Source organism: Myotis daubentonii, chromosome 16, assembly GCF_963259705.1.
Source record: "Myotis daubentonii chromosome 16, mMyoDau2.1, whole genome shotgun sequence".
Taxonomy (NCBI): Eukaryota; Metazoa; Chordata; class Mammalia; order Chiroptera; family Vespertilionidae; genus Myotis; species Myotis daubentonii.
Window position 1 is genome coordinate 23,882,366 of NC_081855.1, and position 19,868 is coordinate 23,902,233.

Sequence of the window (19,868 nt, forward strand, 5' to 3'; positions counted from 1 at the left end):
TAACCTGGAGGGATGTTTATGATATACTAAATGATTAAAGTAAGCTATAGAATGTGTACTGTATAAGTCTTTTTTTTTTTTTACTATATATTTTTATTGATTTCAGAGAGGAAGGAAGAGGGAGAAAGAGACAGAAACATCCATGATGAGAGAGAATCATGGAACGGCTGCCTCCTGCAAGTCCCCCACTGGGAATTGAGCCCACAACCTGGGCATGTGCCCCTGACCAGAACAGAACCGGACCCTTCAGTTAGCAGGCAGACGCTCTATCCACAGAGCCAAACCGGCCAGGGCCTTTTTTTTTTTTTTTTTTTAAAGAAACAAAACATTTCTGTGTGTATTTGTATGAAAGTAAGAAAGGTATTGGATACATAACCATCAGTTAATACAAGTTACTTTAGGGGGGAGGAATGGAGGGGCACTACTAGGAGATGAACCTTGTACATTTATAGAATCCAAATGTTACCATTAGAACATTGTACTTTTATAACATGTAAATATCGAATAAAGAAAATTAGAGGAATTCCACCGGAGTGATCAAGAAATGTTAGTAACATTCCCAGCACCAAATCTACTGTTATTCACCTCAGTACCACTAGGAGCTTTTCTCCAGAAAAGCTCAAGAATTAAGGGAACCAGGTACATCTGAAGACAGAATTTTGGAATAGGGCTAAGAATGGGAATTTGTACAGAGTTGTCAGAACCCGAAATTACCTTCCCAAACTATGCACTCAGATAACTGCCCCCAGTGCAGTAGAAGACCTAACCTGGGAGGAAACCTGGAGACACGGACATTTGAAGTCCCCTGCGAAACCGCCAGCTCCCTTCCTGATGACCCCTGTGAGGCTACCACTCAACAAGTCCCCCCACCACGCACACAGAATGGGCTTCCAATCACTGGATTGGAGCCTCACTCTTAAAAGAGCCAAGAATCACCAGACATTGGAGGAGAGCTTCTAACATAAAAGGCAGAGATCTAAATAAACAACCAGCAAACAGAAACGCGAGTCTGAGGAAATACGAGACAATAAAGGAAGCTCAGGAAACTTAAAATCAAATTATATTTAATGTCTTCAGAGAGATAAAAGAAGATTACCCATCCATGAAACATGTAAACATGTAAATAAATGTGTATGTATGTATCCATCACTTAGGAAAGCTCATGTAAATTAAAAAGAAAAAAAAGGAAATAAAGATGCATACTAAGCTCATCATGGTGAGTTTAAAAACAAATAAAAACACAGGGGAAAAGGAATGGTCCCAAAAGCTTTCTGAGAAAACAGCTTATCACATACAAAGGACTGGAAATTTTAATTGGCATTGGACTTAAAAAGCAATACTAGAAACAATGCCTTAAAAATTTCAAAATGATCTCCAACCTAGAATTCTATCCCTTAGCTAAATTATGAACCAGAATATGGGTAGAATGAAGACTTTTTAGATGTGGGTGTGGGAAGTCCAAAAAACTTACCTCCTGCTCTTTCTCAGGACGCTACTAAAGAACATGGTCCCACACAGCGAGGGACCAAACTAAGGTGGAAGACACTAAATCCAAGCAGTTGACCTGATAAAGATTAGTTTAGGGTAATGATAGAAAGGACATCCCAGTACCAAAACAGCAGAAACAGGCTCAGAGAATAATCAGTCAAGATGAGAAGAGAGAGGCCCTGGCCAGGTGGCTCAGTTGGTTGGAGCATCATCCCATACACCAAAAGGCTGTGGGGGTTCGTATCCCTAGAACAGGGTGCGTATGGGAGCAACTGATTTCTCTCTCAAAATCAGTAAAAACATATCCTCAGGTGAGGATTAAAAAGAATTAGAGCAGACAGAAGCAGGCAATTATAACATACTGAATTTTAGATTAAAAAAAAAAAAAGAGCACAAAAAGAGTCAAACTAATAATAATGTCATTATTTCTTATTCATAATTTTTCAGTTTAAATGTGCTCTATGACAGCATATGGTACATTTAAATGTGGTTGTTTTAAAATGAATTTACTTTACAAAGTATTTAAAAATTGATATTATGTATGATCTTGTATAAAGTAAAAGAATTCAAAATTGGGCTGAGTAATCTGACACCAATCTTTGAATCATATATGTCTCTGTTTTTTAAACTGGGACTATTACTGACTCCTGTGCACTTTGACTCAGAAGTAGATAGAGAAGATGAAAAAATAATTTCTGCAAAGTACTTTGTATTCCTTAGAGAATGGATATTATCAACATACATTATGTTATTGTCTTGTTGAATATGCATGACTTCCAGTACCACACAAAGTATATCTAGACATACTTTCCCATCTCGTAACATCATTTGGAGTCAAGCTGAGTGGAATCTAGGCTGTTATTTCAAGGGTCAAATACTAAGAGGCAAACATAAGCTCCAAATAATATATAATGCTTTTAAAATGATAAATCATTGATGTGCTTACTGGAACTTCAACTTTCTTACCTGTTTTGTGAACTACTCAGACACTAGAGAATAAAGAGTGAGGCTAAAAAAATAGTATAAGTTAATCAGAAAAATCAACCTAGCTAAAAGAGACTGGGCATCACATGTCTCTTACAAGGGAAAGATACAATAAAAAAATACATTACAATCTAATTAAATTCACATCTTTAAGGAGGATGAATTAACTTTAGTTACAAGGTTAACCACATCTGTTCATTTGTGTGCAAACAAAAAAACCCACAATAAAGTAAAAAAAAGTATTCCTACCTTATTGTCTCTTCTATCAGACGATCTGAGCTGCAATAAAAAATTCAAATTCTAGAATTATTAAAAGCACATTTAAAACTTGTATTAATTTTTCTACATTTTCTAGGTATGTTAACTTTCCAACCATTTATTAAACAAAATAGCCAGACTTTTGGAAGCAGCTGAAGAATAATCTGGACTCTAAAATAAATTTAATTTATATATATGTAAATATCTAATAAAGATAATTTTCATCTTACTTTTATTTGTTGGCTTAAATCTATTTCTTCCACAGAGAAACTTGAAATCAGAACAGTTTTAATGTGAGCATAAATAAATGAAACGTCTTTAATTTAGATAGATCAAAGTTGTCACTACTGTCTATTCTAAGCTTAAGAATTATAACCAACTTGTTGAGACAGGATAGGTAAATACAGTTCTGATGCCGATAAGTAATAATTATTTATACCTTAAAGTTCCTTCCTTTCTTGGGAAACTAAACCAAATCTCAGCTTATCATACTTCAGAATCTGAATAAAGAAACAAAGTGCTCCTTCAATCTGTAAATGTTCGCCTTTATGAATCACACACTGCAAAGAAAGAAACTCCCCCAAAAAGCCATTTTAGGGAGGAATTTATAGGTAGCTAAATTTGGTAAAGGGGCAGCTTTACAACAGAAAGTAGGAAAATAACTCCCAGATATCTGTATCCATTTGGCATAATGCATGATACACAGTAGGCATGCAAATAAATACTTGCATTTTTTTTCTAAATACTTCTTTCCAAAAGAATTTCTAAACAAAATAAAACAAAAACTAAGCCAGAGATATGGACAACAGATTGGTGGTTACCAGAGGAGAGGGGTTGGGGTGAGGTGAAATGGCTAATGGGGGTCAAATATATGGAGATGGATGGAAACCAGACTTTGGTGGTGAGCAAGCTATAGTATCCTATCTAATAAAAGAGAAACATGGTAATTGGCGTACAACCGCTACCCTTCCCATTGGCTAATCAGGGCAATATGCAAATTGGTCTTGAGACAAATAAAATTAACTTGGTAATCATTTCCAAATTTGAAAACAGAATCAGCAATATATAAAAAGAATTCGATACCATGACTAGGTTTTATCCAAAGGATAAAAGGCTGGTTCAATATTTAAGATTAATCCATGTAATGTACCTATTAACAAGCTAAAAAGCATTTGACAAAATCCAACACCCATTCATGAAAAAAATTCTCAAAAAATGGGAAGGAGTACATCCTCAGCTTGATAGCATCCACAAAAACATATAGCTAGCATTATAATTAACAGTAAAAGACTGAACATTTTCCCCCTAAGGAAGGGCAAGGAAGCCCATACTCACCACTTTTATTCAACACTATTCTGGAAGTTCTAGCCAATGCAATAAGGCAAGAAAAGGAAATAAAAGGCATACAGATTGGAAAGGAAGAAATAAAACAGATGACTAGACTGCCTATATAGAAAATCCTGGGGGGGGGGGTGTCAATTGGGGGAAAACGAGACTTATAATTATCCATCTAAAAAAGAAAATCTCAAATCTATATAACATCTCCTACAACTAAAGAGTGAGTTCAACAAGGTCAGAGGATACAAACATGTATATTTCTATATATAGATAGTCCCTGACTTCTGATGGTTTGACATATGACTTTTCTTTCTTTAAAAAAAAAAAAAATTTATTGATTTTTTTCAGAGAGGAAGGGAGAGGGATAGAGAGTTAGAAACATCCATGAGAGAGAAACATCGATCAGTTGCCTCCTGCACACCCCCCACTGGGAATGTGCCCGCAACCAAGGCACATGCCCTTGACCGGAATCGAACCTGGGACCCTTCAGTCCTCAAGCCGACGCTCTATCCACTGAGCCAAACTGGTTAGGGCTGACTTATGACTTTTCATCTTTTTTTTTAAAATCCTCACCTGATGATATTTTCCCATTGATTTTTAAGGAGAGGGAAAGACAGAGAGAAATATTGATGTGAGAGAAACGCATCAATTGGTTGCCTCCTGCATGAGCCCCGACCAGAGCCTGGGCCAGGGAGGAGCTTGTAACAGAGGTACGTGCTCTTGACCAGAATCAAACCTGGGACCGTTCAGTCCACAGGCCCACACTGTTTCCACTGAGCCAAACCCAGTTAGGGCAATTTTTCATCTTTACAATGGTGAGAAAGTGATATGCATTCAATAGAAACCAGCTGGGCTAAGCTATGATGTTCAGTAGGTTCGATGTATTAAGTGCATTTTCAACTTAGGACATTTTCAATTTATGATGGGTTTATTGGGGACATAATCCCACTGTAAGTCATGAAGCATCTGTACTAGCAATAAACATGTAGACACTAAAGTTAAAATACAATACCATTTAATTGTTCAAAAAAGAAATACTTAGGTGTAAATCTAACAAAACCCATATAGAAATTGTATGCTGAAAACTACAAAATGGTGATGAAATCAAAGAATATCTAAGTAAATGAAGAGACATACTATGTTCACACACTGGAAGATTCAACACAGTAAAGATGTCAATTCTCCCCAAATTGATATACAGGCTTAAGACAATTAGTTAGAAAATAAACTCATTATATTTTGTTTTCAAAGACAATGTTCCTGAAGACACGAGGTTGAAATGGCCACTAAGGAGTAACTTTCAAGAAAATTATTTGATGTTGTTTGTGGTCACAGATATAACCCTTGCTTTATGTAATGAGAACTTTTCTTAAAAGGTATGCTTTCTGAAAATGACCATTTTAGATCATATTTTAAATGTAATAAGACTATTCGACTTACATGAATCAAATTAAAAAACTTATAAAGCAAATATACATGCCTCCATTTATTTTTCATTTTTTTTGTATAAAACTAGATTTTCAAAAATGTTATCTTTAATCCATTTTTTATTTTATTGACTTGAGAGAGAGGAAGGGGGAAGAGAGAGAGAGAATGAGAAACATCAATCAGTTGCTTGCACACGCACCCCGACCGGAGATCAAACCAGCAACATGGGTATCTGCCCTGACTTAGAATTGAACCCGCCACCTGTTGATGTATGGGATGATGCTCCAACCAACTTAGTTTATATAAGTAGCATAGACAGAGGAAGGCCAGTGATTTGATGTATTAAACATTCTTCTCAGATTGCCCAAAGTCTCCACGTCCTTTCGTCCTTATTTGGCTAAGATCCCAACTAAGTAAACACCATTCATTAAAATCATCCTGGATATTGTGGATACAATTCAACAACAGAGAAGCTGCATAAAAATGGCATAATCAAGTAAAAATGAAATTAAAACTGCTTTCCTTTGGGGCATAAAATATAATCAAGTGAAATTACCCTTCTTAAACAAGTACTCCATAACAGCCCAGAGGCATTCCAGAAAGTCAGCTAGAGTCTGCAATTAAGCAACAAATTTGTTTCTTTCCAGACCAATTTAAACTAGCTAAAAACCATGAACTAAATTTCATCATCAACTATGATACGGAGCCACATTTAAATAATTCTTTTAAAAAATAATTCATTTTCCTAATATACACTGCAAATAGCACATTTCAAGAACAAAAATGGGATTTCAAGCCTTTATTTTAAAGTAACTTAAACCAACAAAATGTTAGAACTTGGCAAAATCAGTTAGATAGCATCCAATTAGAATCTTCTTTTAAAACTTAAGAGTAGGTGGATAAATAAATAACAAGTAAATGTGTAAGCAAGTAAATGAGAAAACAAGCAAGCAAGTACATAACAAAAATTTTAAATTGGTCCCTTTGTAAATTGCAATTGATGAGGTTATCATCAACCAATCAGATCATTTACAACAAGCATTATGGTGATACAGTCTTTCACTTACAGTTAACCAGAGACACCCATAAGGTCTGTTAACTGAATACAATTAAACTGCAGAATATAAAAACTTGTTTTAGTGCTAACACGTTTTTATTTTACAGATATTTGGAAAATACAGAAAAACAAAGATAAAGGTAGAAATCTAGCACCATTTGTTGGAAAGACTATCTTTTTCCAATGAATTGCCTTTGCTTCTCTGTCAAAGATCAGCTGACTTCATGTGGATCCATTTCTGGGGTCTCTATTCTGTCCACTGATCTATCTGTGTCTTCTTTCAACAATGCCACACTGTCTTGATTACATACAACATAGAAGCAACAGGAAATTAAGTCTAAGTAGGGAAGAAGTTTTTGTTTCTTTTTTTAACCAAACATTTTGGTGCAAATCAATTTTTTTAATGTCAACAAATTTGTTCAACTATAGCAGAAAGCTTACGAAAGAATATGGGGAAATCACAGTTGGCATTTGTTGTTCTGTAGATAAATGGTAAAGAAATTATTAAAATCCTTAAAAACTACCTGAATCATAAAGAATCTATGAAACATTAAGTAAGAATTCTCTAATTTGTTTCTGAAACTTCTAAAAAAATAACTTGTGTATCAAAAGAAGCTAGTCTGCTTACAGAAATTAAAATGGAACTATATTTTTCATTATATGTATGTTTCTTTCACATACTTGTAACTCAGAAAACCATCTTTTAATTAATCATAGACACTCAATAATATTATCAATCATGACATTCATGAAACTATAAAGAATGACATGACTAATAACTCTTATGCCCTAGAACCTGAGTTTCAGTACAGGTTCAAGCACTTGGCTGCAGGAACTTGCCTCATAGAGTTGTCCTGAGGCTCAAAAGAGATAATGTTAACAAAAGTATCTTGTAAACTGTATAAGCCTACAGATATATGGTTGACATAGATTAAAGCACTTTTATGTCTCATAGTCTCTCTTGCTCTGCAATCCTCTTTCCCAATTCTCAAAATAAATTGCTTATATTTCAAAGTCCAGCTCAAAAGTTACATCTTTGTCAAGCCTTCCCCATCCCATCTGCACATCTAGGCAGAACTAATTCCTCTTTATAATATTATGTTTTCATGGCTCTTTGTTCTTCATCAACTCATTCAAGAACATAACAAGCATTTAAAATATGTCAGACATTGTAATATGTGCTGGAGGAAAATTTAGCAAAATTTAAGTTTTTACATTATCTCATTTAATGCTTTTTATATAATATTTCACAGGATATCATAATTATGTTTATTATTTCTCTAACCAGAATGAATTCCCATGGGGTAGAGACTGAGTCTGATTCATCTTTGATTCCCTAGAGTCTAGTACAATACCTAGCACACAGGAGACACTCAAATACTTAATAAATGAATCAATATATGAGGTACATGTTGGAATAATAAAACAGCAATCAGAGTTAACACTGAAATAATCCTTATAAATTTCAATAGGATATATATAGTAGTGCCCACTTAACCATGGCTTCACCTTCTGCAGTTTTAGTTACCCATGGTCTGAAAATATTACATGGAAAATTCCAGAAATACACAACTCATAAGTTGCATGCTGTCTGAGTAGCATGATGAAATCTTACATTGTTCCACTGTCCCACCTGGGATGTGAATTATCCCTTTGTCCAGTGTATCCACCCTGTATATGCTACCCACCTGTTAATCTCTCAGTAGCCATTTCGGTTATCAGATCAACTGTCATGGTATCGCAGTGCTAGTGTTCAAGGAACCCTTATTTTATACTTAAAAATGGCCCCAAAGTTCAATAGTAGTAATGCTGGCAATTTGGATATGCCAAAGAGAAGGTGTGAAGTGCTTTAAGAGAAAATGCAAAAGTTCTCAACTTAATAAGGAAAGAAAATAATTGTATGATGAGGTTGCTGACACCTATGGTAAGAACAAATATTCTGTTTGTAAAATTGTGAAGAAGGAAAAAAGAAATCCATGCTGGTTTTGCTGTTGTACTTCAAACTGAAAAAATTACAGCCACATGATAAGTGTTTCATTAAGATGAAAAGGGCATTAAATTCATGGGTGGAAGATATGAATAGAAAAGTTGTTGGCAACTGATAGCAATGTGCTGTACCAGAAACCACTGAGCCTATATGAAGACTTGAGCAAGGCATCCCTAAAATGAGTGACTACACATAACTATATATACACTGATTTCAGAGAGGAAGGGAGGGGGAGAGAAAGACAGAAACATCAATGATGAGAGATAATGATTGATCAGCTGCCTCCTGCATGCTCCACACTGAGAACTGAGCCCACAACCCGGGCATGTGCCCTGACCGGGAATTGAACCACAACCTCCTGGTTCATAGTCAATGCTCGGCCACTGAGCCACATCAACCGCGACAACACATAACTTTTATTATGGTACTAGAGGCCCGATGCACGAAATTCGTGCAAGAGTATGCCTTCCTTCCCCCAGCTGCCGGCACCGGCTTCCCTCCGGCCACTGGCAGCACCCAGGACCCAGGCTTCCCTCACAGCCCCGGCTTCGTCTGGAAGGACATTCAGTCTAATTAGCATATTATGCTTTTATTATTATAGATATTGTTATAACTGTTCTATTTTATTAGTAGTTATTGTTGTTTATCTCTCACTGGGCCTAATTTAGAAATTAAACTTGATTATAGGTATGTATGTGTAGAAAAAAACATAGTATATATAAAGTTCGGTACTATCCAAAGGCGTCTTGGAACACATCCGTCATGGATAATACATCTGGGGAGAGAAAATTCCTCACTATAGCAGAGCACCTGCAACTCAAATTTTACTGTTTAACAAAGCCATGTACCAACTGAAGATGAATTTAATTTCACTAACAGCTCCAAGGAAAGGAAAATGAGTTCTGTAGAAAAGCTCCTATGTCATTCCTACTTTGTAAAATTAGACACTATCTAGTGAACATAAAAATAAGCAAAGTATGTTCAGAATAATATTAATTTGTTTTGCCATTTATTTCAAAAGGCAGACAACTGCACCATGTGAGACGAATGGAGCGTTGATATGTAATTTTAAAATACTCCACAAATGGAATGATAGATATATAGTGAAATAATCAAATGCTACCAGTTCTTATAGGCTAAAAATTCAATTCTCTATTACACAAATGACCCCTGACATACATAAGGGACCTATCTGAAGATCTTTGCATATTCGCAAGTTTATGGTTACTACTACTATTATATATAGTGTCTTCCATTAACTTTCCATTTTTCTACTTAAGAGCACTACTTTCTTAGGATCACCTCACTATCATTACCTTTATTTCTGTTTTCTCCTTGGGGTAATGTTTCACAAAGAAACAAAGTACACGTATGCATATGTATAAACCATTTCATGGTAGTTACCAAGTAAATAACAAGTAGCAAATACAAAGTTAGAAGTGAGGCTGAAGTATAAGCACTGTTGTCCAGATAGATTAGATGTACTCATTAGCCAAATGACTTCCCCAATGCCAACTTCACAATGCATAACATTCAAGTTTGTATCTTAAAACTATATACCATGAACCCCTAGGGTTCGCTAATAGTTAAGAAAGCTGAAGTCCAATCTTGAATGCTGACAGTCTACTATGTTATCCCATTCACAGGTGTTATAATACAACCAGTGTTTAATTGAACCATATATTTATTAAATAATATACAAGGTGGGGGCAAAAGTAGGCTTACAGTTGTTCGTAAGGAAAATAATATAATAATCCTATATAATAAAAGGCCAGGGATCATTAAGCATAACGACCGGAATGACCGCTTGACCAGTCGCCATGAGGTGCATTGACCACCTCTCGGTCCCTACCCCCGGCCCCATGAGTGGCGGCAGGCGGGGCAGTGAGCGGCGCCAAGTGGCTGCGAACTACCTGCACATGATTTTGTGCACTGGGCATCTAGTTACTAAATAATAATACAAGAATAAACTCTGTGTTTTGCCTACTCATAACTGTAAACCTACTTTACCCCACCCTGTACATACAACCATACACAAAATTTTGGGATAAAAATCACTGTGTCTAAAGGTCACTAAATTATGGTTATCATATGTCTCATATTTTTAAATATGGTCATGATCTGTTAATACAATTAGAATTTCATTTCAAGAAGATTATTCTGGCATCAAAAGTATTTCAAATTCTATCTAAGAAATGTAAGTTGATAGTGCATACACAATAAAAGGCTTTCTCCTTTAGTGTTTGCTTTTCTTACTTTGACAACCCTCATTAAGTTCTACTTTACATAGACTCTAGAGGCCTGGTGGGGTCCCTCGGCCTGGCCTGCAGGGATCAGTGGACCTCCGTGCAGTGGCAGCCTGGCCTTACCTACCAGCTCGTCAGGCTTCAGCCAGCTGTCTGCATCGATCACCCACTCATCCCGCCCCGCTGCGCCTACCGCAGCTGCTAGGGTGCACAGGTGGAGTGTCCATGGGAGAAGCTCGCGCCCCAGGCAGCTGCGCTCGCCAGCTGTGAGCCCAGCTTCTGGCGCCTGTCTGTCAGCTGAGTGGCGCTCCCACTGTGGGAGCACACTCACCACAAGGGGGCAGCTCCTGCATTGAGCATCTGCCCCCTGGTGGTCAGTGTGCATCACAGTACCAGCAGGTCATCTGATCGCTTAGGCTTTCATATATAAAGAAGACTAGAGGCCTGATGCATGAAATTCGTGCAAGAGTAGGCCTTCCTTCCGCTGGCTGCTGGCACCAGCTTCCCTCTGGCACCGGGAACCCAGGCATCCCTCCAGCCACTGGCAGGCACCGGGGACCTAGGCTTTTCTCATAGCCCTGGCTTCATCCGGAAGGTTGTCCAGAAGGATGTCCGGTCTAATTAGCATATTACGCTTTTATTATTATAGAAGCCTCACAGGTTGCAAAGCCTTTTACATCCATTAACTTAGCAAGTCTGTGAAGTAGATACTATAGAATCATCTTTGAGAGGCAGAGCAATATTGCAGAAGTAACACAATCAGAGGACCTGAGTTTGAATCTATTAGTTAAATGACCTCAGGGAAACTCAGCTAAAAAAAAAATCACAAAACAAAAAGTGAAACCATTAATGTTTTTCAAATGCTACCTAAAAGATTCCTTCAACTATAACTTTGAATCACTCACATAACAAGGCTGGTGAATTAAAAAATTTCAAAATGTCAATAGTCTAAACATAGCTTAACACATGACATTAAAAAACTGTCAGCAGAAAAAAGGTAAGTCTCCAATTGAAAATATAGTAATTCTTTATTCATTCATGGACATATTTATACCTAAGTGTACAATTATAATACAAATGTATGTGCAAATCTCAGATGATAACTCAAGTATATCTGCTAAATAGTCAATGAAATGAAAACAAAAGAAATTCTCAAATACCATCATTGAGCCTATATTTAAATATACACTGCTTTATACAACAGTCTGGTATTTAAAAAGCCATATGAAACAAATTCTTTACATTTTTAGAGTAATTTTAATTTTGTAAAATGCTAACTCTTAAGTCATTCTCCCTTAAAATTTTGTAACACAGGCAATAGCTACTATCCTATTTTAAATCTGGAAAAAAACCAGAAAGAGGTCAGGTCATTGGGTTTTCAGAGAAGAGAAAAGCAACTGGTCTTTCAAGTCTAAATAGTATTATGCCACAATGGTTCCCGAATATAAGAAAAATAAAAATTTAAAGAAGCAAATCACAAGGAATGCAGTATGATATGAGACATATCAATCCACAGGTTAGGAAATGTGGATTGAATAAGATCTGTATTATAAATAATTATGAGACCTTGGCCTATATCCACTTTGAATCTTGTTTTCTTATCTGTAAGAGAGATGCTTACCAAAGACTTTTATTACAATTTGATTTTGAAAATGTATTTCATGGGAAATTTATTTTGCAAAGCAAAAAAAATAATTCATCACATTAATAATATCCTCTTTAGTTCTCAAAATCAAATTTGACAAATACACACACACACACACACACACACACACACACACACACACATCTAATCTAATAAAAGAGAAACATGCAAATTGACCACACCTCTGCTACGCCTCAAACACACCCACCATCCAATCAGAGCAACTATATGCAAATTAAGCCAACCAATATGGTGGCCAGAAGCCACAGAGCTGGAGCAAGCAGGAGGCTTGGTTGCCTCCGCCATAGAGGAAGCCAAGCTTCCCACCTGCCCTGGCCCACTGTACCCTCCACTCAAGGCAACAAAGTTTCAATTATAGAAAAAAAATAAATCCCAGATACCTGCTTCCAGCCAGCCTCCACTGGGAGCTTGGGTGGCTGGGGGCCGTGGCCAGCCTGGAAACAGTCATCAGCCCCTCACCCAGGATGGCCACACCCTCCTGGGGTGAGGGTTCCCGCTGGGTGCTTGGGCAGCCTGTAAACAGCCATCAGCCCCTCACTCAGAGACTGGCCAGGAACCCCAGCAGGGACACCCCCCCCCCCCCGAAGGGTGTGTGGTCCGCCTGAAAACAGCCCTCAGCCCCTCACCCAGGCTGGCCAGGCACCCCAGCGGGGACCCCCACCCTGAAGGGGTTGTGGCCAGCCTGCAAACAGCCATCAGCCGCTCACCCAGGCTGGCCACACCCTCATGGGGTGAGGGTCTCCGCTGGGGGGCTTGGCCATCCTGAAAACAGCCCTCAGCCCCTCACCCAGGCTGGCCAGGAACCCCAGTGGGACCCCCACCCTGATCCGGGACACCCTTCAGGGCAAACCAGCCGGCCTGATCCATGCACCAGGCCTCTACCCTATATAATAAAAGGGTAATATGCAAATTGACCCTAACAGCAGAACAACTGGGAATGACTGGTTACTATGACACACACTGACCACCAGGGGGCAGACACTCAATGCAGGAGCTGTCCCCTGGTGGTCAGTGCACTCCCACAGAGGGAGCTGTGCTCAGCTACAAGCCAGGCTGATGGCTGCCAGTACAACGGTGGTGGTGGGAGCCTCTCCTGTCTCCTCAGCAGCACTAAGGATGTCCAACTGCAGTTTAGGCCTGCTGCCTGCTGGCAAGTGGACATCCCCCAAGGGCTCCCAGGCTGCCAGAGGGATGTCTGACTGCCAGTTTAGGCCCAATCCCCCAGGGAGCGGGCCTAAGCCAGAGGTGGTCTTTCCTGAGGGGTCCCAGACTGTGAGAGGGCACAGGCTGGTCTGAGGGACCCCCTCTCCCCAAGTGCACAAATTTTTGTGCACCAGGCCTCTAGTATATATATAATGGTATATGGCATCTGGACCAATACTCTGTACATAGTACATATTCAATAAATACTTGGGGAATAAGTAAATGAATGAAACCGGTTTTCTACACTGAAGTAAATATGTATATGAAACCAAAATTAATACCTTCTGCTTACATGTACTAACTCAAACAACAAATAAATATTAAATGTCTATGATATAACAGGAACTGGGGACCCGATACTGCTAAGAACTAGACTAACCAGGTCCCTATCCCCATGAAGCTTACGATCAAGAAGTCAGATTAAAAAAAAAAAGAAAAAATTGTTCCCGATTCTCATAAATACTATGAAAAAAAAAAAGTGCTTTGTCAAGTAATAATAAGGGAAGGTCTATTTCAGACAAGATAATTAGAAAAGGTCTCTTTGAAAAGATGACAACTGAACTAAACTATAAAGATGTAAATGAATAAATTATATAAAAAACAAAGAGTATTCTAAGCAGATAAAATATAAGCACAAAGAAGCTGAGAAGAGAAAAGGTTTGTTATCTTTGGAAAAGGAAATGAACAGAGGCCAGTATGGCTGGTACCTATTAAGTAAAGGCCAAGAGTGATACCGGAGAAGGAGTGGGAAAAAAAGAGATGAAGTTGGAGATTTAGGTAGTAGGTTAACCATGCAGGGCCCTACAGAACCATAAAAAGTTTGCAATTGATTGGTGGGGGGACAGAGAAAAGAATGGGATATTAAAGTAAAAGTCCACTTCAACAAATATCACTAGAAAAAAAAAGAGTTTGCATAACTGTGCTATTTCTGTGTATGGCTTGGAGTACAGTAGAGAGTGTAGTAAACCCAAAATGAAGTAACTAAGTTGGCTGATAACTTCCCTGGGGCCCTGTATATGTTGCATTCTCTTCTTCTGAGAATTGACTTTCCAAGTCTACTGGCCACAGGATGGAGTTATGAAAGGCTGGGCCAATCACAGTCACCCATCCTCCTGGAACCCAGGGATAAATCCAGGCAGAGCCACAGTCCTCATATTTACAAAAGAATAATTTAAAAATTTTGCCACAATGAAAATTCCAGGCTGAGATGGATTCACTGATAATTCTATCAAACATTTAAGGAAGAAATAACACCAAACCTGCACAAACTCCTTCAGCAAATAGAAAGAATCATTTTGATGAGGCCACTATTTTTCCTCACACTAAAACCAGACAAAGACATCTCAAGAAAACTATTCTTCACAAACATAATGTAAAAACCTTTAATAAAATAAATCCAGCAATATATAAAAAGGATAATAAATATATCAAAATAAGTGGGATTTATTCTAGAAATCAAGATTTAGTATTTGAAAATAATCAATGTAATTCACCACATTGCAGCAATAAAGGAAACAAAACAATGATCACCTTAGTAGGTGCAAAAAAAAGATATGAACATTTAGCAAGAAAAAAGCCTAGAAGCAATGACACCTCAATAGCAATAAGCACATCTAGCACTCAGATCTTAGTTTCTGAACTACTCTCCAATAAAAAGACCAAGGTTACTTGGAGAAGTGGTTGATTCTAGAGTTGAGGAAGGGAAAACACATGATAAACCATGAAAATTTTGTGGTACCAAATAATAAAAGAAATGTTCAAAACAAGATAGAGCATGTCAATGACAAAAGCCAACCCAAAGTAACTTCCCATGGCCAAAGGTGGAACAATCTGAAAATAAAATAATACCAGTGCTGAATTATAACCAACAGGATAAGTATCTATGAGTCTACATTGATAAGTAATTAAATAAAATAAATAAAGGAGAACAGTGCTTCTTCACAGAATTATAATTAATAAATGTACAAGAACTGATGAAAATAGAATATCACTAGTAGGCAAACACCACAGTGATAACAGAGGAAGAAGCAAGATTCACTAATAGATGCTAATATTAGTGGGAAAAGTTTGAGAAGAAACAGAATATTTACACAGTCTCAAAGCATCTTCCCCTATATTAATTAATTAATTGGAAATAACAGTAATTTTACAGTGATGAAACCTGGAAGATAATACCTTAACTAAGCAATCTAGGCTAACATTATCAATAAATGTAATGCAAAAATTCTCTTTATGGTGATCTTCATCAAATACAAAATGAACGACCAAAGCTATGAATAACTATAAACTACAAATACTATAGGAAAGACTGCCCCCTTGTGCCAATCAATATTAAACAGATTAAGGAAGAACACTAAAAATTATCTGACACTAGAAGCACCCAGACTTCTAAAAAGGTCTTGATCTTTCCACGTTCTGATTTCAACAGTTTATATTTAAAGCGGTAATCTTTAAACAAAAAATAAATTGACAGTACATATTAAGCTCATGTGAACGTGACTTTCAGCAGCAAACATCAACATAATTCATAACATTTAACTATTATGGATACTAGCTGCTCAAGTGCTTAGAGGTTGAGTTCATTGAGATAAGTAATTTCCTGATCCTAAGTTCTATAACAATGTACAGAGAAAATAATTAAAGAAGTTAGTACATGTCAGAAAAAAAATAAATGAAGCAGAGACAGAGCATGGCAACTTGCATTAAGATTGTGTGTGTGTGTGTGTGTGTGTGTGTGTGTAAGTTTATCCAAGTTTTTAGGCATTTTCCTTTAAATTCTTAGAAAATAAGGTATTTTCTTTGGATTTGATGGATGACTAATTGCCCTTTATAACGCCTCTTGACATAGGTAAGTGGTATCAGGCCATTCAAACGTAAGTCATCAGTATTATTACCATTATTATTACTAATAACCTATAGAAGTGGGCAAAATTATTAGAGCAATAGACTTGCTAAAGAAAAAAATAGGCGATAAAGCACATATTTCTGGTGATAATTAAGTGATGTGAACATAATTTTTTTTCTTTTTGGTGTGTGTGTTTTTTTTAATATATTTTTTTTATTGATTTTTTACAGAGAGGAAGGGAGAGAGACAGAGAGTTAGAAACATCGATGAGAGAGAAACATCGATCAGCTGCCTCCTGCAAATCTCCTACTGGGATGTGCCCGCAACCCAGGTACATGGCCTTGACTGGAATCGAACCTGGGGCCCTTCAGTCCACAGGCCAACGCTCTATCCACTGAGCCAAACCGGTTTCGGCTGAATATAATTTTTGGTATCGAGGGCATATCTCTTCTAATTATTGTTGGAACAGTGGAATTCCATTTCAACTGAGCAAGATCAACTAGAGAATTAAATGAATTAGCAATGATAAAAGCACTTATAATAAACACCACAAAAATTTCTTATATAAGCAAATGAATTACTAAGTATGGAAAACTACAATAGTATATGCATACATTCAGTAATACCTACTTTCGAAGGTGCTCATGTTCTTTCAAAAATAGTTCAGTTCTTCTGTTGTTTACTCCAGACCCACTTTTATATGACCTAGAACAAAATAGAGAATATTAAAGAACATTTTTGCAGATTTAAGAACATTTTGGCAGATGTTGCAAAAAAAAAAAAAAAAAGATTAATGTGACAACTCTAGTAATAGCCAAAGTGGACAAATTAAGCCCCTACATAGTTTTAAGTTAACAATTAAAATGCATATTCCTTTTCATCTCCTTCTAAAAATGAAATCCTATCTAATAAAAGAGAAACATGGTAATTGGCGTACGACCGATACCCTTTTCATTGGCTAATCAGCGAGATATGCAAATTAACTGTCAGCCAAGATGGCGGCCGGCAGCCAGGCAGCTTGAAACTAACATGAGGCTTGGTTGCCTCAGTGACAGAGAATCGTTGGTTTCCAACGTTCCCCGCCTGCCGCTGCCTCTGAGCGGGCAGTTTAAGAAACATTGTAACAAATACGCCCAACTTCAGCCAGCAGATTCGCAACATTGTAAGCAAAGGCCAGAAACCTACTTTCAGCCAGAGGCCTAAGAGCTGGAGCCAAGCCTCAAGCTAAAGCTGGCCCAGAATTAAAAAAAAAAAAAAAAAGGAAAAAAGGAGCGTTTGGGAGTTCAGTCACCCCCAGCCTGAAAACAGCCCTCAGCTCCTCACCCAGACTGGCCAGGCACCCCAGTGGGGACCCCCACCCTGATCCAGGACACCCTTCAGGGCAAACCAGCCGGCCCCACCCGTGCACCAGGCCTCTACCCTATATAGTGAAAGGGTAATATGCCTCCCGGCACCGGGATCAGCGTGACAGGGGGCAGCGCCCAAACCCCCTGATCGCCCTGCGGCTCTGTGTGTGACAGGGGGCGGGGCCACAACCTCCCTATCCACCCTGCTCTGTGCCTGATAGGGGGGAGCTCCCCCCCCCCCCCACGGGCCCTGCTCTGTGTGTGACGGGGTAGAGCCATAACCTCCCCATCGGCCCTGCCCTGAGTGTGAGAGTGGCGGCGCCCCAACCCCCTGATCCGCCCTGCTCTGTGGGTGATAGAGGGCAGCACCCCAACCCCCTGATGGGCCCTGCTCTGTGCGTGACAGGGTACAGAGCCCCAACCCCCTGATGGGCCCTGCTCTGTGTGTGACAGGGGGTTGCTCCACAACCTCCCCATCGACCCTGCCTTGAGTGTGACAGGGGGCAGCGCCCCAACTCCCCAATCAGCCCTGCTCTGAGCCCGACCAGGGGCTGCACCTAGGGATTGGGCCTGCCCTCTGCCACCCGGGAGCAAGCCTAAGCCAGCAGGTCGTTATCTCCCGAGGGGTCCCAGACTGCTAGAGGGCACAGGCCAGGCTGAGGGACCCCCCCTCCCCCCTCGAGTGCACAAATTTTTGTGCACCGGGCCTCTAGTTTATTATAAATAAATATGAATAGCTCTAATTTAGGCTTAAGAGTTCATTATTTTTCACCAAAATAATCCAGTATTATTAAACAAACAAAAATCTTACTTTTCCTTTCTTTGTCTATTATCTCCTATATTTTTATTTTCTCCAAGTGTAAGTAAACTTTGGACTGATTATTACACAGCACATGGGATGGAAGAGCTACTGAAATGGAGTGTTTCCTTCATAATGGTACATGTAGTCCATCAACTGAAGCCTAAGGAGCACTAAACTGAAGCTAATGACCTGCCAATTTTGGCATACTTAAGGACTTTTATCTTGGTCTTAATCACATTAAAATTTATAAGAAAATGCCTTGTGTCACTAACCTCCTATGTTTCTGTTCTTTACTCACAATAAGTATTAAGAACAAAAATTAAAACATCAAGGAACTGTACATATCCTGCAGTAAGACAAAAGAGGGTTGTGCTGCTAAAACTTATCTACTGGCTGAGAGGCAGTTAGTCTGCAAACCACAGCAGGAAAGAGAACACCAGGAAAAGCAGAATGTTATAACTGAACACACTGGACTTTAAAGACACATGGTTTGGATTTAAATCTATATTCCTTCACTTATTAACCAGTTAGCGACCTTAGACAAGTCTCTCTTTTTTTAAAAAATATATTTTATTGATTTTTTACAGAGAGGAAGGGAGAGGGATAGAGAATTAGAAACATCGATGAGAGATCGATCAGCTGCCTCCTGCACACTCCCCACTGGGAATGTGCCCGCAACCAAGGTACATGCCCCTGACTGGAATCGAATCTGGGACCCTTCAGTCCGCAGGCCGACGCTCTATCCACTGAGCCAAACCAGTTAGGGCGACAAGTCTAATACCTAGTTTTATAAATGAGAACTAGTAATTGCTATAAATACCAAAAGATTATATGAAACCCAAAAAATGGTATGTAATTGCCAAAAACTTGAAAATGTCATTTATTACTGCTATATCTCATCTAATTGTATTCTGCCTCGTATTATATTAATTTGAGTAAGTGCCTAACTGCCTTCTAACACCTAGAGGGCCAGGTTGGTCTTTTCATTTCTACCTTTTACTGTGACTGGCATAGTGTCTTACTCATGGACGGCAATCAGGAAATAGTTTCGATGAATAGATGAACATGTTTCTTTTATGATCATCTCTCAGGAAACAAGTTATTAAAATGGGCTGTATTCTAGTCATTTCCACAAATTATGGGGAAGCTAAATGCCTATATATTAAAGGCTGTTCCCTACACTGGTCCAAAATGCATCCCTTAAGAGGTATATGTAAACA

General features: G+C 38.4%; 1 protein-coding gene across 3 annotated transcripts in view; it reads right to left on the minus strand.

The window, feature by feature from the left end:
- Nucleotides 1-19,868, minus strand: part of GOSR1 (golgi SNAP receptor complex member 1) — a 44,372-nt gene that overhangs the window by 9,733 nt on the left and 14,771 nt on the right. For all 3 annotated transcript variants that reach the window (XM_059669245.1, XM_059669243.1, XM_059669244.1), the window contains exons 6-7: nt 17,131-17,205; nt 2,722-2,751 (exon numbers count right to left, since the gene is read on the minus strand). In XM_059669245.1, coding sequence (XP_059525228.1) covers nt 2,722-2,751; nt 17,131-17,205 — 105 coding nt within the window. The remainder of the gene's footprint in view (nt 1-2,721; nt 2,752-17,130; nt 17,206-19,868) is intronic.